This window comes from Odontesthes bonariensis, chromosome 10 (assembly GCF_027942865.1).
Source record: "Odontesthes bonariensis isolate fOdoBon6 chromosome 10, fOdoBon6.hap1, whole genome shotgun sequence".
In the NCBI taxonomy this organism is placed as follows: domain Eukaryota; kingdom Metazoa; phylum Chordata; class Actinopteri; order Atheriniformes; family Atherinopsidae; genus Odontesthes; species Odontesthes bonariensis.
In genome coordinates, this window is record NC_134515.1 from 31,010,522 (window position 1) to 31,032,603 (window position 22,082).

General features: G+C 41.2%; 1 protein-coding gene across 3 annotated transcripts in view; it reads left to right on the forward strand.

The window, feature by feature from the left end:
- nckap5l (NCK-associated protein 5-like) overlaps positions 1–22,082 on the forward strand; it is a 51,014-nt gene that overhangs the window by 18,864 nt on the left and 10,068 nt on the right. For 2 of the 3 annotated variants that reach the window (XM_075475255.1, XM_075475257.1), the window contains exons 2-7: positions 10,796–10,863; positions 18,124–18,264; positions 20,149–20,217; positions 20,303–20,341; positions 20,424–20,543; positions 20,829–20,921. In XM_075475255.1, coding sequence (XP_075331370.1) covers positions 18,124–18,264; positions 20,149–20,217; positions 20,303–20,341; positions 20,424–20,543; positions 20,829–20,921 — 462 coding nt within the window. In that variant the 5' untranslated portion in view covers positions 10,796–10,863. Of the gene's footprint in view, positions 1–8,167; positions 8,549–10,795; positions 10,864–18,123; positions 18,265–20,148; positions 20,218–20,302; positions 20,342–20,423; positions 20,544–20,828; positions 20,922–22,082 lie in introns of those variants that run through there. The other variant, XM_075475254.1, reaches the window with a different exon arrangement.

The following is a 22,082-nucleotide window of genomic DNA, read 5'->3' on the forward strand; positions in this document are numbered from 1 at the left end:
AGTTTAGTAACAAATCAACTTGATTTGATGTATACAGACTGCTGAAACCTTGTTTGAATTTCAGATAATTTCATAATATTTCACCATTTTTCTATACCTTTCGAAAGTCATTATTGATTTTTAAATTGCCAGTGTGAGAAGGATAAATTATTTTTGCATCAATCGATGGGATTGTTTTCTTGATTCATGGCTTCAATGGCTTAGCCTCTTACCAGAACAATAATACTTTTCATTGCCAAAACCCATTGGCCAGGGGCTTACTTTGGGGTTGGGACACAGTGCCAATCCGCTCAGCGGTGGTTGCGTACAACTGTGCGTAGCAAAGCCTCAGGGGTCTGGGTCCAAATACACTGGGCTCTCTGGAGGTGGTGTTGATAACCAAGAGTGGTTGATAACCCAGTGAGGCCTCCAATGGAGATAATCCAGTGGGCGGAAGAGGTGAGATTGTTGTGTATATTCGACAACTGCCGGCTCCAGGAGGATGGATTGTTGGCAGTGAAAAAGCAGAGAGCAGCCTTGAACTCCTGATTAAGCTGCTCATTCTGCCTGTTGGACTGGGGGTGGTAACCAGTGCTCAACAAAAACTTATCCCCCAGAGCAGCACAAAAAGTTTGCCATACCTGCGAGATGATTTGGGAACCCCTGGTCAGACACCATTTCAGAGGGAATGCCATGAAGACGGAAAACCTGCTTGACCAGAAGATCTGCAATTTCAGCGGATGATGGAAGTTTCTCTCGGGGAATGAAATGAGTGGCCTCAGAAAAACGGTCAATAATGGTGAGAATAGTGGTTTTACCTTGCAAGTACTGGCAGTACAGTGACAAAATCCAGGGAGATATGAGAAAGGGGTCAACCGGGGACCTTCAGGGGTAGCAGAAGTCCAAACAGTGGTCAGTTGTTATTCTTACTTCTTGCACACGTAGTACAAGCAGTCAAGTACTCTCTGGTATACGTCTCAAGGGATGGCCACCAGAAATAGTGCTGAAGAAATGTGATGGTGCAGTGTATTCCTGGGTGGCAGGCAAACTTGGAGGTACGAACCCAGTGGATAACGGCGGAGCGGGCTGCAGAGAGAACAAACTGGCGACCGGAAGGTCCAGTGCCTGGATCTTGGTTCTTATGCTCTTTCCACAATATGAAGGGCTGTTTGGCTCCCTCCAACCAATGTCTCCATTCTTCAAGAGCAAGTTTGATTGCTAAAAGTTCCCGATTGCCCACATCATAGTTTTGCTCAGCGACGGACAGTCGTTGGGAGAAGAATGCGCAGGGGTGAAGCTTACCCTCAGATTCACACCTTTGAGACAGTACGGCACCCAAACCTGAGTCTGAAACATCCACCTCCAGAATGAACTGCTGAAGGAGAATGGGTGCAGAAGTGAATTTGTCTTTGAGCTGTTGGAACGCCAGGTTGGCTTCAGGGGTCCAGACAAAGGTGTTTTTTAACAGAGGATAACTGGTTAGGGGAGATGCAATGATGCTATAGTTCCGGATGAATCTGCTATTAAAAGTTTGTGAAAACAAGAAATCTTTGGAGTTGCTTATGGTTGATGGGAGTGGGCCACTCTGCCACCGCCTTAATTTTTATCCGGGTCTGTCTTCAACTGTCCGTCCTGGAAGATGTAGCCAAGAAAGGAGACAGGAGGTGCGTGAAAATAACATTTTTCAGCTTTGATGTAGAGACGGTTCTCCAGTAGTCTTTGGAGTACACAACGGACATGCTGCCTGTGTTCTGTGGGAGATTTAGAGAATATCAAGATGACATCAAGGTATACAAACACAAATAGGTTTAAATAGTCTCTCAAAATGTCATTAATGAGGGCTTGGAATACTGCAGGATCATTTGTGAGGCCGAAAGGCATGACCAGTTACTTGAAGTGTGTGTGTTAAAGGCCGTCTTCCACTCATTTCCCTCACAAATTCAGACCAGGTGGTAAGCATTGCGGAGATCGAGTTTAGTGAAGATGGTGGCCCCTGGATGGGTTCAAAAGCAGACCTCACGAGTGACAGAGGATATTTATTTCTTACAGTGATTTGATTTAAGTCCCTATAATCAATGCAGGGTCTCAGGCTCTTATCCTTCTTATGTACAAAGAAGAAGCCTGCTAGAACTGGAGAAGAGGAAGGCCTAATGTGGAGCTCCTTGGCTTCGCACTCAGGATGGGACAAGTTGTACTGTCTGCTAGAAAGTAGGGGTGCTCAAGGTAATAGATTTATAGTGCAGTCATAAGGCAGTGAGGAGGTACAGACAAGGCCGTCTTTTGGTAGAAACCAAAGACGGGTCCACCGGTGGAAAAGGGGTACTGGGTGGTGGTGAACTGGAGGACTGGAGAGCCGATGTGAGGCAGTTAGAGAAGCAGAAGAGACTCCAACTCTCAATCTGGTGGTCAGACCAGAGGGTGGGGTAAAGAGAAAACCAGGGATTAAACGAATGCTAGAGATGGGGAACAAAACAAACAAAATTTTTCCACAGTGGTTACCAGAAATAATCAAGTTGATGGGTTAGGTTTTGTGTGTGATAGTGGTTAAGATACCTCTATCCACAGCCGTGACCATGATGGCTGAAGGCAGCGGTTCCAGTGCAAGAAGAAGCGGAGAGGCCACACCAGGATCCAGAAGGTTTTTACTTGGCTCCTCAATCAACTAGTGGTAAAAGTTCTTTAGTGGAGTTACCAAGCTGGATGGTCACAGGTAGTGTTAAGTGAGGAGGATTATCATTCTTAGTACCGCCCACCAGTAATCCTGCCTCTACTGATGGGCTCTGTCTTTTGGCCACATTGGACAGGTGGTAATTCAATGATTCTTGGAACTACAGTAGATGCCCTCATTGGCCCTTAAAGGGTCTCGCCCGACCCACCTGCATGGGCTCTGGGAATTCCTCTGACGGGGGTGATTCTGGCAAGGCACGTCCAGTGAAAGGTGAAGAGGTACCAATTGGGTGAGGTCCGCCGAGGTGGTGGTAGTTGGGTGCGTGAGGTCCTCTCCCTCCTCCACTCTGCTAGCTGAGTGTCTGTTCGGATTCCCAAGGTAATGAGATCCTCGAAGGAGGACTGCTCCTCTCTGGAGGCCTGGAGGCCAACTGGTCTGTCATTTGATAATTGAATGCATTCAACAATACGCCCTGAAGAGCATTTGACGGCCATCCAGTTTCTGCTCCCACAATGCGGAATTCAATGATAAATTCAGCCACTGACTGACTTCCCCATTTTAGATTTAACAGTCTTTTGGCAGCATTGAATGTTCTCTTAAAGTTCCCCTGAAAGGAAGTAAAAGGATAAAAGTCAATAGCATTTTGACAAAAAAAGGCTAGTGCCCAGTCTAGTGCTTTACCTCTTAGTAACCCAATGATGTAGGAGATTTTTGAGGACTCGGTGGGGAAGGAACGTAGAGAACGAGCAAAAGCTAATGAGCACTAAAGCATGAAGCCTCCACAGTTGTTGATATTACCAGAGAAGTGGTCCGGGGTGGGAAAGGAAGCGTCACAGAAGACTGACTCGGGTGGAACGTCATAGCTGGCTGAGAACTGGTGGGTTGGCTGGTGGTAATGTGCCTGGTCGGGAAGGGCGAGCAGGCAGGTAGTGGAAACAAGAATCCAACAATGAATGCTAAGTCCTTAGCATGGGAATCCAGAGTGAGGAGAATCGACAACAGAAGCGGTACTGAAGAAAACAAGGCAAGGTAAGTACTACAAAATAACTCTCTATGGAACACAGGAGTCAGCCTAATTACAACTGGTGAAGTGAGACAATCTGGCAAAGCTGGCTGTTCCTGCAGCTCCCTAAGACTGTGTCTTGATGAGGACCAACGAGGAACAGGTGTGAAGGCAGAAGCAATCTAGAAACTTGCTCAGCCCCACTAGGCATGGGCCGGTTGACGGTTTCAAGGTATACCATGGTATGAAAAAGTCAAGGTTTCAAAACCACTAAAATTTTCTATCATACCGTCCCTGCAGTATGAGCGTTTCTTTATTTTTTATTTCTTTATGTGACATCTCGTCAGAGAAAGGAGAGGTCCCTCACGCCGTGTGCAGCTGCAGCATAGTGCCCCTCCCCCCGCGCACCTCCGCTTGCTGTGAGTGACAAGCAGGCAGCTCTGCAGGCTGTATGATGACCGAAGGAGACGAGCCCCCCAAACTTTTCCCCCTGTCTGTTTTTTGGTTGCCGCGTAGTCGTGCACCAGTCAAAATTTGGAACTTGGTGCGTGCGGAGAACGACAAACAGGATGGACCAATTCGAATCCAGACTCACCAAAGAAGTGTGGTACATGCACCTGTACAACACTGCACTGAAACAACATAGTGACCACATCAACTCCCAGAACTCTTTGATGGAGATTGGCAGATTTTTGGGGAATTTGCTGTTGTTTCATTCACTGGTATTCACTAGAAGTGGCTTTGAGAAAGAAAAGTTTTTTTATTTTCCTTGTTTTTAAATAGGTCTGCAGACATTCAAAATATAAATTTTAGAGCTGTAATCATAATACTGTGAAACCGTGATATTTTTGCCTAAGGTTATCATACCGTCAGAATCTCATACCGGCCCATGCCTAAGCCCCACCTGAGGCCCAGAAACGACAACAACAACACAGCCAAGCATGATCGTGACAGCAACAATAGAATGATTGCAACAGAAGCTAATTATTGCTTGAAGAAACAACTAAACTGATCTTTTCAATGAAATGTTCCTCCTTGGTGAACACAAGGCTTGGACAAGAGGACAGCCTGAGCAGGATTGCAACATGTGTTAGCAATAAGGTGATAAATCCTCACTCGACACAAGCTCCTTTGATCCGGGAGATGATGAGAAGCTTGGTCTCTCTGCTCTGTTGTCATGCTTTGTTGTGGTTAATTCTTGATGATGACCTGTGCACTTTCCAAAGATAAAATGCTTATTTCAGTTGATTAGATGCATTTAGTCTTTTGGTTTTCCCTGATTTTTCCATATGATTTATCAGCATCAGCATTTATGTTGATGTAGATTCTCAGTCATCCAGGCCATGGTATTCCTAAGAGCTTGAAAAAGTGCAACTGGACTTCTTCTTGAATCTTGAAGACATTGAAACGTGAATGTTGAAATGTCTGAAAGGTTGTCAGTATCAATCTAAGAAAAAAAATAATTATAAGAAAAGGATAACCCCTCTCATTTCAGATATGGGAGCAGGAAATCCTTTATGAGCATGGGACGGTTCTACACTTGCCAGGTCGAATCAGGTCAACTCTCTTTGTCTGCTCAATTCAGGCCAAATTTTAAAAGTCAACTTTCAAATCAGAATGTATGGATCCTTTGTATTAAACACAGTACACAAAAATGATTTGGGATATCAAAAAGGAAGACGATTCATTTTAAAATCACAAGATCTGGTGGAGGACGGTGCCCTGGTAGCGCCCTGGTAGCTGCTTTAATGTTTATCCTCTTACATTATGGTCACAAGTCCTTGTTTTCCTCCTCCTGCTGTTGTTGCTTTAGCTCCCAGTCATTTTGTCATCAGACTCTGTTTAGTATGCCTGGTATGTCTGGAGAACGGGGATGATGTAGCTTCATTAACAAGGACAGCAGATGAGTCACACAGGGGTAAAACCTAGCGAGACAAACCAAGTTGAAGCCCTGGGCTGAGAAACGCTGAATGCCGCTGACTAGTTCAGACAACACATGCCACAACTGCAAAACTCGTTCACCGCAATTCCTGCAGTTGAGGTGTTTTCAGAGATTAAGGTCCAGACCTTCTCCACAGTTGATTTACTACTGGAGTTCTCACAGCTTGAAATATTACAGAGTGACGGCTCATGTTGCAAAATGTGCACTGTGAAAAGCACTGTTTGCAGCACTTAATGGGGCTCATCAAAGAGGCTCCTTGATTGTGTTTTTGTGTTTATATCAATACCGCTTATATTTGGATGTATAATGACAAATAACAACTGCTGATTTGTTGATGGAAAGCAGCATCCAGCTCAGCAGAAAATAAGACGAAGCAGAAGCAATGGTTCAACTCTGTGAGGACATTTTTAATGGGTTGGAGTATTAACTGCTGCATTCAAGGATGGTCTCACTCACTGATCTGCACTTTATAAAACATAGCTGGCTGGAAAATTTCTGCTATAAGTCTGGAGCAAATGCTGCATGTATTTACATATACATCCCAACATAACATATCTAGAATTTTTTATGGCTACTGTGCATGTGTCAAAACAATTGAATACTGTTCACTGATTAGTTGGTGGATGAGGTAGATCTGGAGCTAAATTCAAACATGCTTCGTATTTTCAAGTTTTTTTTAGTTTTTTTATTTGGGTTTTGGGACTGTTAGACAAAACTAAACATTTGAATGAGTCATTTTGGGAGATAGGGGACAACAACTAGAAAAAAAACATATTCGACAAATGAAATTTCACTGAAGGCAGTATTCATTCAGCTCCAGCTTTTCAGCTGTGATATTGTAGTTTTATTTTGATTGAGGTTTAATTTTACCCAGTTTTTTTATAACTAATCAATTTGTTGTTTTGTATATAAAATGCGCAAACAAACACTGAATTTGCGATCAGTAAAGCTGTACAATATCACCTACAAAACCTTAAAGGAACAAAGGATTTATATTTTTTGCTTGAAAGAGAACTACGACGATGAATAGAATGTTGATCTTGTGATTTAAGAATGACCAAAGCATATTGGTGTAGTTGAATCATTAACAGAAATTGCTTCAGCTACAAACAAGTTTTAAAATGGTTTACAATGACAAAATTGTGGGGGGAAAAAACTTTAACTCGCCCCTCATTCATTTAAGTTTTATATCCAAGGAGATAGACTTTCTTGTAACCTTTTAAAGTGGTCTTTAGCTATAGTTCCCTTAGTACTCTTACAAAGATTTTTCTTTGGAGATGACTGTTTTTTCACTAATTTTCAGTCCAGTCCTTGAACTTTACTGTTTACTGTTGTCCCTGAGACATAAAAAGATGACCCCGTGGAGCATCTGTTTTCCAGGCAAGGTATACAGAAATGAGGGTCAACTCAAGACGTTTGCACAGTATTGTACATGCCACTAGATTATCTTAATGTTCTTTGTTGACACTAGTTGTAGAAGGACACTTTGCAATGGAAAGATTTCAGCAGCACTCTGTTCTACAATAGGTCTACATGAAGCTCGTCTCCATTACAGCAGACAAGCTTTGTAATGGAGCTCTGACTGGACTTTTTGTCCTAAAGAATTCTCAACAAATTTTCAGAAAATTTGCAAAATAACATTTAGTTTCAAGCATAATTTCCATCCAATGCTATGTAGTAAAGGGTTTGTTCATACAGCTAAACAGTTGATAGTGCAAATTCACCTATAAGAACGGTAGAAGAAGAGGGGGAACCTCAAATGAATCAAAACAAATGATCAGTAGAAGCATGGTGACAGAACTCCTAGTGTCAACAATCAACGTTAAGACTCTTGAACAACTAATAGTATAACTTTGTGCTCTTGGTGGACTTCTGGTAACAGACCTAGTCCATTTGTAAGTTGTGATTTGGTTAGAATGATTTGGAAATATATTTATTACACCTCCTGAAACATGATTTCTGTACAACATTTTAGCAACCAATATTTACAGTGCCATAACTGAAATGGTCCCTAAAATGAGCTCAGATCTGCACGTGTTTTTTTTTTTCACAGTAGCGAGGTTTAGAGGTCTCTGCCAGTAATTATGTCAGTGTCTATATGTGTTGATTGGATTGCATGTGGCCTTTTTGTCACAGTTTTTTTTTTTGTCATTTCATAAGTTAAACTAACAATCATGTGCTCTGAGCTGCCACTTCCTTTTTCTAAATTCATTCTCATTTCTGGAGAGTTTTCTTTTCCTCTGTGCATTCATCCAGGACTCGTGCACACCTCTTACCAATGTGACTGAGAAAGACAATCCTCTTACCACAGAGCCTGTTTTATTTCTAGGGCACTGAAGGGCTCTTTTCAAAACTCGTGTCAGTTCATCCGAGCTGTCGGATATCCTTTCTCTGTTCTGTCTCTTTGTCTGCTACATGGTAGGGTCTTTCATGAAACGCAACCCCCCTCTCCTCGTCTTTATGGCTCGATCCGGCAGCTGTGGGGTTAATGTTTACCAGCAGCACAGGCGGAGAGGCAGGAGTTGTAGGAGCAGGAAGAGGAGGAGGGACAGGGCAGAGTAGCAGAGAGATGGGGGCTGGTCCACAGCTGTTGTAGAAGGCAGGGTCTATTGGGGTAGGAAGCTAGCCTCACTGGTCCCGAAACAATGGGAGACATGGCAGCCTCTGCAGACAGCATAGACACACACACACAATGCACATGCCCAAGGACAGGCCTCTTGTAGCTGCAGCGTAGAGGAAACCGGCTTCCTCGCCTCACTTCCAAAGTGACGGCACATTTAACAGGGGAGAAAATATTCTCCTCAGATGCCTGAAAACAGAAATGTAGGGTTGCAGCCTCTTTGTTTTTTTTTTGTTTTTTTTTTCGCTTTCCTCCTCCTGATGCCATATATTTAATTTTGCTGGAAGGAGATCTCATATGCTCTGACTGGATGACTGAAAAGGCAGTAGGAGCAAGGTGAGCTGACACAATTTGTACTTGCAGAACAGGGAGTTATTTGGAGATGTGTGTAAGGTAATGCAGTATTTACAGCTGACATGCTATTTTCAGGGCCTACAGCTCTGTGTGTCCTATGGGACACTATTTCTGGGTTGAAATGAAGCACATATTTTATTATTGTAGTTCTGTGTGTGCTGTCTTGTCATGATTAGACATTGGACAACTCTTAGAGCAGCTCTGATTGACTTTGTCTTTCGGTTAGCATAGATATGTGGGCTAGCTCTTTTCACAGCAGTGTTACTGCTCTGTGTTATTTTAGCTGAGACACAGAAGCATGTCGGACTGTTTTGGTTGCAGCTAACAATGTGCCATAAATCTACTGAATGGCTGTCGGAGAGCACAGTCTGTGTGAATGCTGAGTGGGATTTAGTTTGTGATATCAGAAATGGAGGTCCTGTGACGTGTTGTCTCTCAATGCCGGCTGAGTGTAGAGGTAGCTTTGCAGAGATTAAAGAAGGTGTTTTTTTATTTTGTTTTTTTTTAATCTTTCAGACATATATGGAGAACATACAGTGTTTGAGGATCATTTGGGTAAAGGAGCTCCCTTCCTCCTCCTCTTCCTCCATCCCCCTCCCCCACTTTCCCTCCACTGCCTCTACTTCTCATCCCAAATACTGCTTGTGTATGATTCGACTTGGTTTGTGTAGCCAAACACCAGACAGGAAGCAATACAGAGGGAGCCTGCGAGCCTGATTCTGCCTCACCCACATCACTCCCCCTCTTTGATATTTATCTACATCTGTATTTATGGCACAGTTGGTAATGCGATGTCTGCAAAAAGAATCAAATTTGGCCTACTTTTTTTCTTTTGGAGGGCAAGGCGGATGCAGCTAGTTCCAGTCTTGTTTAATTCCACCATGTGAGGATTTAGATTTTTGTCACATTGTTTACATCTTCCACCTACACACTTTGCCAACACAGCAAGTACTTCAGTCAGTGCCTTTGCCGATTGGCAGATGGAAAGGGAGGTGCTTGACATATCCTCAGATGTACTTGCCTTTGCCAAATCCCCAACAGTGAGACTGACATGATTTAAGAAGCTTTTGTGCATTTCTTCTCTCAGCCGCAGCCGAGGCGCTTTTGATTTATTTTTTCATTCCACGCCCCCAGTTCATGAATCTAATCTTCATCTACAGCATTCCCAAAAACCTTTTTTAAAGCCTGATTTGAGTTACTATATATTTAAATATTCCTTTCCCTGAAATCAACCATCACAAATCAAAGTGCCTTCTCCGCTAGTAAATGCTTTGGATATACAGTCACAGAGGGGTTGTGTGCCTTTTGCTTTTCGGCTTTGTGATCTGCTGTCTGTGTGAGCCGGTTTCCTGACATGGATCACAGATCACAGTTTTGTTTCCCAGGACCAGGTGTACAGAGCATGGTACAGCCACACCAGATGATCTCCCATTAAAAGCCAGATTTAGTGGGCAGATGCTCAACACCTCTAATCCCATTTCAGTTGGGCCAGATCTGGTAGGATCAGGGTCAGCTACTCTGTCGACTGCTTTTTTAAAGGAAGAGTCCATGGTGCAGCTCGGTGCCGAAACAAACCTCGCTCAGTGAGACAAAAAGCTGGTCGAGGAGTCTCTGCAGCAGACACGGTGTCCCATTTATATTAGATACTAATTCTTTGTAGCAAGGGAAGCTAATTAACAAGATGGGTAATCCTACATTAGACTGAAACATGAAAATAAAATCATAGTGTGGCACTCTGTGCATCCTGTCTTACCAGAAATACATAAAAGGGTCATTCTTAAACTGCTGAATTATTCATCAGTCTTTCTTTCATTACACTTTACAATGACTCAGAGATTAAAGGAAAGATGAGAGGGAAGAAAGCAAAATGGAGGAGTGGGGGCATGCAGGCTTTGCTGGGCTGGTGTCTGCCAAGCACTGGTATCTCCCCAGGGGCAATGGAGCATCCTCCTAGCTGCCACAGCTTCTAAGTTTCCTGTTCACTCAGAGTGGAGGAAGGTTACAGCCTTAGTCCACCACAGCCCAATAGAGGTGACACTGCCCTCAGACCACCCAGCATAATCCTTGCCATTGAACTGTTGAAGCTCTCATTACACACAGCCTTCTTGTGGTTTCTGTCTTCTAATTGAAGAGCCAAAAATGATGCACAAAGATGCAAGGAAACTCCTTAGTGTAGGAAAGAAGAGGCTTGGAACGGATTTATTAAAACTTGTCCTTGTGTTCCCTCAGCTCTGTGGTATTGTTGATGAGGGACAGAGGTGCCTGACCGGAGATCCTAACAAGAGCTCAACCCACATGTAAGTGTTTCCATGTTTTGTTATTCTGCACGAGTAGCCTGATAATTCTGTAGCAGCTAAGACATTTTCTCTGTAAAAATGCACTGATTCCTTTCTTAGTTAATCTTTTTTTTTTTTTTGTCATTGATTATTTATCTTCTTGTTTTTGTCATCAAAAATATCCCATAGTGGTGGACATTGCCTGTCAGCAGGTGACATCCTCAGGATGGGGTCCCTTTTCCACATTTGAGTTAAAAAAATCCAAATATATTAAAGTTTTACTCGTACAAACCTTAGAAAAGCAGCAAATCCTCCCATTTGGAAGCATGAAACATGAAACACATGGCTTTTTAATTCTGAAACAACTTACAAGATTTATTTTTTTTAGCTTCACATTTCTTGCTTTATCCAGACAAAACTTCACATTTACAACAGCAACTCTTCTCAGCGTACAAGTTGGAACAAAAAGATATTTTTTAAGCTTAAGATTGAAATCATTTTATTCACCGTCGGTTTTTTTTAGTTACTGACTGAATATGCAACAGTATACAGAAGATTCTTTTATGCTCTCCATTAACTGATGCATCTTGTTTATTGTACAGTCCTGAAGTTTTTGAGCTGGTATTTGAAACGTTGAAGAATTTGTGGCCCCTGTTTAATTTCCTTCGTCTGTGCTTCTCATCGGGCGTCTTGATAAAGAATGGCTTTTTATTTTTTTCAAAAAAAGTTTGAAAAAAATAAAAAGCTCTCTCTTTGTTGGCTGTATACACCCATGAAAAGGTAAAGCAATCTTAGGAGCAGTCGCTGCTGGGTAATTTGTATAAAGGACACTATGGCTCTTTATTTTACTGTAGAGAACAGGTTAGTTTTCCTCTGGTGTCGAGTTGCATTGTGTTTGTTTGCTGATGAATGCACCCCAGTGTCCTCGCAGCTCACATTCTTCGTGCACAGGTTTGAGTCATTTTAAGAGGGACAAAAGCAGCACATGCTAACTTGGCTCTGAGGCTAACACATGATCCTGCTTGTTTTGTTCAGTGATTGGAGCCTTAAGCTGTGAACGCAGCACCTTGCTGCACTTTGGATCCATTTCAGTGGCTGTGTTTTTGAGAAGGGTACATTTATGATTCTGATTACAATGAATAGTGGTTAGCGCCGTCGCCTCACAGCGAGAGGGTTGCAGGTTCAACTCCCGGCTGGGGCCTTTCTGTGTGGAGTTTGCATGTTCTCCCCGTGTGTGCGTGGGTTTTCTCTGAGTACTCTGGCTTCCTCCCACTAACATGCATGTTAGGTTAATTGGTGTCCCTAAAATTGTCCTTAGGAGTGAGTGTGAGTGTGTGTGGTTGTTTGTCTCGTTTGTCTCTGTGTGGCCCTGTGATGGACTGGCGGCCTGTCCAGGGTGTACCCCGCCTCTCGCCCGATGACTGCTGGGATAGGCTCCAGCCCCCCCGCGACCCGACCGACGGATTAAGCGGGTATAGAAAATGGATGGATGGATGAATTACAATGAATTGAACTCCAATTGACTTGAATTGGACTGTATTATTTAAGGGCCTTGAGATAATTTGGAGCTATATCAATAAAACTTGAATTGAATTGAATTTACAAATGCAAAACAAAAAGCTTTGTGCTGACTTTGACCTTTCTGTTATCTGTTTACATCTTGTTTCTCCTTGTCATTATCACTTAAAAGCATCTCCTGCTTGTGTTCTCTGGTGTATCTCTTCATTTTTGTTGTCGATAAAGTACAAACCTTTGAAAAACCCAGTGACTCCCGTTGTGCAACACTTTACGATGAGGCAACTGACGATCGAACATGTAATAAATGCATGAAGAGAGTGGAGAGGTGATCAGTGCATCATGGGAGGTTTCCGAGCAGCCCGGGCGTATAACAGCGTAACTAAATGATGTGTGAGATCAGCTACTCTTATAGGAAATAACTGACTGTTTCACCGTTACTGTCAGACTTTGGTTGTGAAACACATTTTTGACTTACTGCTAATCAGATCAAAAAGTGAAAAATATCAAAGGTGACAAATTAAAACAGTTTTGTTTTGAACCCAAACTAAATTTATTTAGTATACATTAGAAATTCGAGTAGGAAAGCTTCACATATTAGAGGTTAGACCAAGCAGATTTTTGGAATATTGTTGATTAATCGATGATCATTATTGATTCAGTTTTATGGTTCTAGTTACCGCATTAATTTGGCTTGTTTGCAGCTTTTCTTTTTAAATTTATAATTATCAAATATAATATTATCTCCCACAAACCTGAAGGACTCAGAGAAAGATTTAAACAACTTAATTAGAAACTGAAGCGGCAGAATCCGTGAGCCAGTGCACGATTGTACGTTTTGTCTTGTTGAGAACGCTGCAATTCAAGATGAAGGTTACATTTTTAAGTTTAGAAATCTTCACTGAGAGTTAGCCTCACAATGACATCGTCAGAGTGACTGTGAGTATGAAAAATAATCGGACTCAATAATCGAACAATCAGGTTGATAAAATGGGATTAAAAGCATAACTCATCCTTGTCATGCAAAGATTAATCTCTAGTCCTTTTGGATAATAACCCAACAGGAACAATTGTTTTTTTTTTCATAAATTCTTCTTTGAAGCTATTAACATTCATTTCTGTGTATTACATTATTCCATCATATGTGGGTAGAAATCCGAGCAGAGCAGCAGCGTTACCCCGTTTGCATTCCTCTCATGGCTTCTTTCTGACAGCACCAGCAGCTGTGACTCCACACTGCGGCCCCTCTGGGACGCAGCCTCTCCTCGGCCCTGTCAATGAGCCTCTGTGTGCAGTTTCAGGCCAGTCACAGCCTCCTAAAGCACAGTCACCCTGACAATACTGCAGTTTAGAAAGCAGCCAGCAGCACTTTCCTTCATACTCTTTCTTTGTGTCGTTTTCCCCCTCGCTGTGTTTCCTGAAGATGTCTTGTCAGACATAAAAGCCAATTTTACCCGTGAATCTCCTTTTAACAGTAAGGCAGTTAAACGGTTTCATTTTCTCAAACAAAAGCTTTTAATGCTTTCCTTTGCTCGAAATGATATTGATAACTGAATATATTTTGAAAAAAACAGGATCATTCTCTGAAAGTACACCAGACATTTGATTAGTGAATGTATCAGGAGACAATCTTTAATGAATCCGCCAACTGAAGCCATTACACCACACCCACTCAGTCCTACTGAAGAAGTTTGATTCTGTAAATACTTAAAGGGATAAAGTTAATCCAGAATGTAAAGATGAAAAATGAAGTCGGAAAGAATCAGTCAGAAGTAGAAAGCAAGTTTGAAAAGTTGAATTTAAACAGATTCCAGTTTATTCCGGTTAGTCTCAACTTGGTGCAGTATACAAACCAAAAGATGCTTCTCTGTATTTGGTTTTAAAGTAAAGAAACTGAGTTCAGGGCGCTAAAGTAGCATAGCAGCATGTCAGAAATGTGTCTGATTAGTCCAATAATTGGTTAATTATTATAAAATATTGCTGATTGTTATCATTAAATGGTTTTCCTGAGAAAATTTATTTTTATTTTTAAATGATCATTTCAGATCTCTGGCCACAGCCCTTGCAGTGTGTGTTTTTTAAATTTTTTTTTATCACAGTTCACTGAACTTAACCAAACAGGTAAAGACACCACTAAAGTTGCTGCTGGGGAAACTAGGATCAACATTAACAAGCAGAACAATTTCTGATTAAAGAATTGTTAGTTGTCGCCAACTAATAGTAGTGTTATGAAAGACGTATGTGAAGAAATGTTATCGTGACTGAATTTAGTTCAACCCAGTTGTTTTAGATTTAGATAAGTTACAAGATACATTTACTTTGCACTTCAAAAGAAACCACAGCTGCGAAGGCAGCAGCACATTTCCATGTTATATTTAGCCTGACGTTTGTTGTCTTTTGGTTGACATGGTCATTTTCATGTGAATGCTTGTACAAAGATGTGTTCACATTTGGTCTGGCTGTAGCAGCAGGGCCAAAAAAAAGCATGCATTACAGAAGAGAACAGTTGGTGTTTATAACCACTCATCATTCTTGCAGCCAAGGTCAAAGGGATGGGGAATATCTGCTTCAGGTCTTAAATGGGCTTCATTGATCAGGTTTCCATTATACGTTTAGATTTGGCTGTGTTGAGTCAATCATAGCTCAATAATCAGCCTACCCTTTGGATGGTGCTGCTTTGGGTGGTGGTTTGCTCATACGGGTTCATAATCGGTGACGTTCGATAATCTTCCTGTAAATGCTTTGCAAACAGCTCCTGTTACACAAAGTGTGGCAGCTTGGAAGCTGCTGAGCATTTCTTATCAATGGCTTTTATTCTTGTTCTTATTCTGTACATTTTGACGTGTACACATTTAGGTTTTAGTTTTATTTGTGTAGTTTGTTGAATTTAAAGCTCCAGTGTGTAACATTGACAGAAATACAATATGATACTCGTGGTGTTTTTGGTTTTTTTTTGTTTGTTTTTTCATTCGTGTAGAATTGCAAGTTGTTGTGTTTTCCTCACCTTAAAAAGAACCATTTATGTCCGGAGTCAATACATTAGTTCTTTTTCCTTATCCTTTGAAAGTCAAAGCATTTCCTGGCTGCAGGGTGAGCCTTTTGTATTTAACTCTTCCTACATTATTCACTCTGGACCTTTCCAAGTTGTTGCGGACGTTACTGTTCAAGTCTCGTGCCACCCCTAATTTCTGAATATATTTTTAGGGAAATGGGAAATCGATGCGCTTTGCTGAAACTTGTACAAACACAAATGAAACTACAGTATGCAAAGCTAAAACAGAGCTTGTACAATTCTAACTGACTTGAAAGTTAGTCTGACCCATCATAGACAAGCTCTCGTGTAGTTTTTCTTTTCTTTAGGTAATCTAAAGGAATAGTTCTCCAGGCCTCTCGAAGGACATTCCAAAGCTCTTCTTTGGATGTCGGCTGCCTTTTGTTCCGTGCTCTGTCAAGATGATCCCACACTGCTTCAATAATGTCGGGCTTAATGGAGAATTCATCACTCCAAAGAACTTGTTAGCCCTGATTTTTAGTCCAGTTCTTGTGTATTTTGACATTTCCTTTATTCTCTTTCCAAAGACTAAAAAGACAGCCATCTTTCCATGGAAGCCATTTCTGATGAGGTTTCAGTACATTATTACACTGATTCATAGGTAATTCGGGGCAGGTTTTGTGTTTCCTGACCTTTTTTTTTTTAATGAATTTAAAAGCAGGATATGTCCAAAGAAGAACAACTCATAAATAAACTCTTGAACAACGTTCATTTGTGATGTTGCTCACAGACTGCAGCTGACCTCATCCTTTCCCCAAATGTGTTAACATATTTTAGTGTCAGCTTGGCTTTCGATTACAAAATGAATGAGTAGCTGCTGACCGTGGCGGAGCATTTGTAGTAGCCAAAGAACCTGGTGTTTTTTCTCACACCAAAACAGAGTTGAATGGAAAGACTATTTGATTAACAACATCAAGCCAAGTTTAGACAACATCCTGTTTTAAAGTGGAAAATTGAATTAAAACAGCTTGGTGCAGAAGGTTTTAGAAAACATTAATCTGTGGGCGTAATTGATTAATATCTAAGTAAGAGACAGATGTTAAATACACTGCATTGAATGCTAATGGTATCGAGGGAAAATGTACCCTGATGTGTTGTTGGCACAGGTTGATAAACTTTGGATACACAGAAGACTTTCGAGAGGAAGCAATCCTTTTCTTCAAAAATTCTATAAAAGCAACCTCAACATTATGTGTAATACAATTAAAAATTACACCAAAAAAAGTATTTCAAAGGATATAAAACATAGTGAGTGTTGAACATTTAAATGTCTCTGCACGCATTATGGGCTCATTGCAGTTTCCGTGTCAGGAAAACTGTGCCAATTCCTGATCGGCTTTCAGCCACAGAATCGGGCTCGTCTCATCCGCTCTAAAGACACCTTAAGAGGTGTCAGTCGGATTGATATGCCTACTTCCCCTCGCAATCCTTTGCTGCTCTCTCACACACTCACCTGGAGCCGAGCCTACTACGCTGGTTCTAAGCCACAGGCCCTGCAGTGCACCACACTCACGGACTCAGGCAGCCGGTGTGCTCAGCGTGATGCTGCCGTGTGATTGGTGGATGTTTTGAAGCAGAATATGGACACGAAGGCTCACCTCTGAAAACAATGTGTTTGACTGCAACAATGTATGAAGTAATATGTGTGAACAGTGAAAATCCAGTGTGGAGCGTAGAGGGCTCCACTTTGAAGCAGGATAGAAATGAGATGCTGCTGCAGTCTGATAAACAGTGTGTCATGGTGATAATAACCGTAATGCCATTCTTTGGATTAGAGTTAGATGTGGAACAGGCCTGAATTTCCAGTGTTTCTGTTGGTTTCCTTGAAAAACTTGTGGGGGGGGGGGGGGGTTAATGGAGCAACACATCATCAGCTGGTCCTGAAACAATCAATCTGCAACCATGGCAGCATCCCAGAAGTTATTTTTATTTATTTTCTTGCTTTGTTTGTTTGTTTCTTGCTTTCTTGCTTCCTTCCTTGCAGGCAATAAGAATACTTAAAGCAAAGATATATACCATTTATCCACTCAAAGAATTTGAGGTTTCGCTGCATTGTTTCTTCACTGTCACTTAATATCTACTAATGTAAGCTCTGCCCCAAGTTATGCTTTCATCTAACAAGGAACCATAAACCGAGCTAAACTAGGATGTATGAAAATGTGGGACCCTTGAAATCTTTTTTAAAAATCCTGTTTTCTCACTCTTATTTTTTATTTGATGTCAGTTGTTGTCTAGAAAGTTTAAAATGTCATCACGACAGTGCGTATAGGTGAACTTCATGGCTTTTAAAATCATTCTGCAGAGCTCTGAAACCAAACCACTGAAGGCTCGAAGGTGATTGCTGATTGTTTTGGCCATTGGCTCATTGGCTAGAGGGGTCAGTTCATCCATTAAAATGGTTCGGACTCGAAATCTCAACAATATTTTGATTAATTTCCTAGAAATTTGATAAACGGTGTTTAGTCCTTTTCTAAAAGTCATGTTAGTTTTTTGACAATCAGTTCAAATTCACCGACTAAGTCAACTTTATTACTTTCATTTCTAAAACTACAGAAGCAAGATATGTATATATATATATATATATATATATATATATATAGTACACACAAATATCTAACTTGTGTCTTCCCAAAATGAAACTTAATGTTCCTGACTGGCTGATGTCTGTGTTCGTGGGAGAACTGATAGTTGCAGTGTCATGCTCTGTGTTGCAGATGAAAACAATGTCTGATGAGACAGAACAGAGAATGTGTGACGAGGATTTTGTATCAGACGAGGAGGGCGAGGAAGGAGACGTGGAGTCTTACATGGAGGACAACAGCAGCGAGCTCATGGACAGACTGAGAGAGCTGGAGGTGAGGAAGTCAACAGAATGCGCTGATCCAAACCTTATCTGCGTCTTTTTAGTCTCTCACCCCCCCCCCCCCCCCCCCCCCATCACTCCCACCAAAAGAGGTGACAAAATGACATTGAAAATAAAAAATAAGAATTGTAATACATAAAAGGAAATGAACTGCTCACACATATAGATGTGTTAAGTTGATAAAAGATATTCACGATAGCTTTTTTTTAATTGCTTTCACTATCAATAACTTTGTGTCTTCAATTATAAATCTTTAATTTAGTGAATAAAATTACAGAAAATAATCCTCACAATTGAAATATTCTCTTGTACCAACTGGTTGTTTGAAAAGGTTGAAAAGCAAAAGATGTTTAATGAAGTGTTTCCCCATCATTTTCATGCCATCAGTTGATGAGGCTCTGTATTAGGCTGTCCAGTTTCCTATCCCAGTGGTAAAATAGAGAAAAGTAGATGTTGGTATTGTAGTTATTAAAAACTGTTAATTGTCGCTGTAATTCACGTAATGCAGATTCAGGTGTATTAATGTTATCTATAGATACAGATAGATATTGTCATAGTTTTAAGATTGACGATAAAATCTTTTTTGTATTCTCTTAACTTACGATTTGCCAGATTTAAAGGAAGCGTTCAACACCTTGACAATTACTAGTTTATTTGCTTGGTAGTAAATGAGTGGTCTGATACAATTCTCATGTCTGCTCTCAAGTATGAAGCTGCTGCTGGCAGCCTGTTAGCTCAGCTTAGCATATTAATACTGTAACAAGGAAACAGCTGGCCTGGATGTGATCAAAGGTAATGAAATTACAAATGCACACGCTGCGTCACCGAAGTTATTGCATATTTATTTCCAGTGATGCATTCACGACTACTTTGAAAAATATATCCATCTGGTATTTCGATCAGATTCCTTAGAGGAGACTAAATCAAATTGGCTGCACCTACTCTGCACAGTGACACTGCTTCTACCAGATAACCATAGCCAACAGTTATATATAACAGGTACATATATATATAAAAAAAATTTCATTTGACTGAAAAATACTTTTTTTCCTCCAAAATTCCTCTGAGACACCCAGATGTTCTGCTTCCCTGCTCAGTTTTTTCAACCATAGAGCATGCTCCCTAACATCTTGCTAAGTCAAGGTAATAGAGCAAGATAGTCTGTCTGTGAATGTATAGTATTGCATGATACAACTACCAAATGACGGGGTAAAACTACACATTTCAAGATGACTTATTTAAGGGGAGAAGCAGGTAAAAAGGTAAGTAAAATGTGTCCACGACTGTCTGCTGGACGGCAGAAAGAGCCTGTAAGTGGGATTTTCCTGAAGATGCACCTTTGACTGTATGTGTGTGTGTAACAGTCGTGATGCTTTTGTAGTAGTTTTGTTCTATGTTATTGAACAAAATGGCTTACATCTTAAAAATGAAGTCCTTTCAAGCGTTTTTTAGGCTTGACATTTTGTTTCTGTGTTACAGCATCTCTTTTTCCTGTTATCATTTGTGGGGTTGAAGTGATGCAGTTTCACTGCTTGGCCAAAAAAAAGAAAAACACAGCCCAGTGTCTGTCTCTGGGATTTCTGTACTAATACAGGATTAGAACCAGGAAAATGTTTTCATTATGACTTTAAGTCACAAAAACACCCAATTATAAAAATAACTGCAGCAGTATTTGCAATAAACTTTTCCCAAATATGTCAAAGAATTCTTCAGCGTTTCTAGAGAACTTCTGGTTGTCGAAGGTTCAAAGAAACACTCTGGTCAAGTTTTTTTTTGTTGTTGACAGAAGTACACTTGATGGGTGTTTGCTTGTGCATGGAACATTCCATACCATAACTACCACAAAATGGAATCTGCTTTTCATGTTGTGTTGCAGGCAGAGAATTCTGCTCTGATGCTGGCAAATGAGAATCAAAGAGAAGCCTACGAGAGATGCTTGGATGAGGTGAGCTTTGAAAATGATTAGAAAATCTGCTCAGTGAACTCGATGTACAAACGTTAATCCATGTAAATATTCTCTTATTTCTCAGGTGGCTAACCATGTGGTCCAAGCTCTGCTAAATCAGAAGGTAACATTAAACACTATCTGGCTGTCTATGTTCACCACAGACTTACTGACATTCACCATGCATCACTGTTTGTTCTGAGCAGGATCTGAGAGAGGAGTGCATTAAGCTGAAGATGTTGGTGTTTGACCTGGAGAAACAGAACCGAGCTCTTTGTGAGCTTTTCCAGCAGAAGCTGCCAAACCACCCGACTGCTCACTACCAGGTAACTCAACTCGCACTCCTCCGTGCCGACTCCTTTATGACATATACAGTAATAAGGACTATTTCTCTGTTTGTTCATGCAAATCCCTGATTCTAGATCAGATTAAGCTGCAAAGCTTCATTTTTTTTTTTTAAATTTCAGCTTAATCCTTTAAAATGCTGGTGAAGCAGTAATGATCTCTGGCATTTCTACTATGCTCCACACAGGATAACGCAGACCCTAGTTGTCTGAGTATATCATAGCCTGGAGTGTATGTAGTGTCCTCCTAATTGTTTCATCTTGCAGATCCAGGCGGGACCCCTCCCAGACTACAATGCACAGTTGCATAATGACTCGGCCAAACAGGTGGAGCCTGCACAGACTGAAGCACAAGCCAAGGTGATTATCACAAAGCCAAACAGCAAAGCTTTACCAAACATTGAGAGAGCAACAGTGGGATTATATCATCAAGCTCTGGATGACACCACAATCCCCACTTGTATGGGACATCAGAGTCCTTCTGGCATTTGCTATGTTTTCAGTCATTGTTGGACCTCGCTGCTAATCTCTCACACACTAATTTCCTGTACGCATACACTCAATGCACTCAGGGTCTTCGTGAACTGGATTGTTCCATTCAATTAATTTTTATTTATATAGCGCCAAATACAACAAATGTCATCTCAAGGCACTTAGATAATAAAGTCCAATTCAAGCCAATTGGAATTCAATTAATTGTGATCATAATTATTCATAAAATACTGTAATCCAATTCGTTCATATAGAGCCAATTCAAAAACAATTTCCTAGCTAAGGAAACCAACAGATTGCACTGAAAACTTTTTCCTTTTCGGTCCAATCTCCCGGCCTGAGCGTGCTTGAGGCGACTGTGGAGAGAAACGACTCCCTTTTAACAGGAAGAAACCTCTGGCAGAACCAGACTCAGGAAGGGTGGCCATCCGCCTCGACCAGCTGGGGTTTGAGAAGACAGAAAGGGGGGGAGGGGGAGGGGGGCGGGGGCGGCACTGTAACACCATTCAAAGGATATCTGTTGGAACAGGGAAACATGAGTTAATGACCACAATAATGTCACATATACATAAAGAGAGTAAAGTGAGGAAAGGTGTGACAGATGAGGCCCCCCAGCAGTCTGGGCCTATAGCAGCTTAACTATGGGATGTTTCAGGATCACCTGAGCCATCCCTAACTATAAGCTTTATCAAAAAGGAAAGTTTTAAGCCTGGTCTTAAAAGTGGAAAGGGTGTCTGCTTCCCGGACATTTACTGGCAGCTTATTCCACAATAGAGGGGCCTGATAACTGAAGGCTCTGCCTCCCATTCTACTTTTAGAAACTCTGGGAACCTCAAATAAACCTGCAGTTTGGGAACGAAGTGCTCTGTTAGGAAAATATCTTATAATGAGATCTTTAAGATATGATGGAGCTCGGTCATTAAGAGCTTTATATGTGAGGAGAAGAATCTTAAATTCTATTCTGAATTTAACAGGGAGCCAATGAAGAGAAGCTAAAACTGGAGAAATATGATCTCTCCTGTTAGTTCT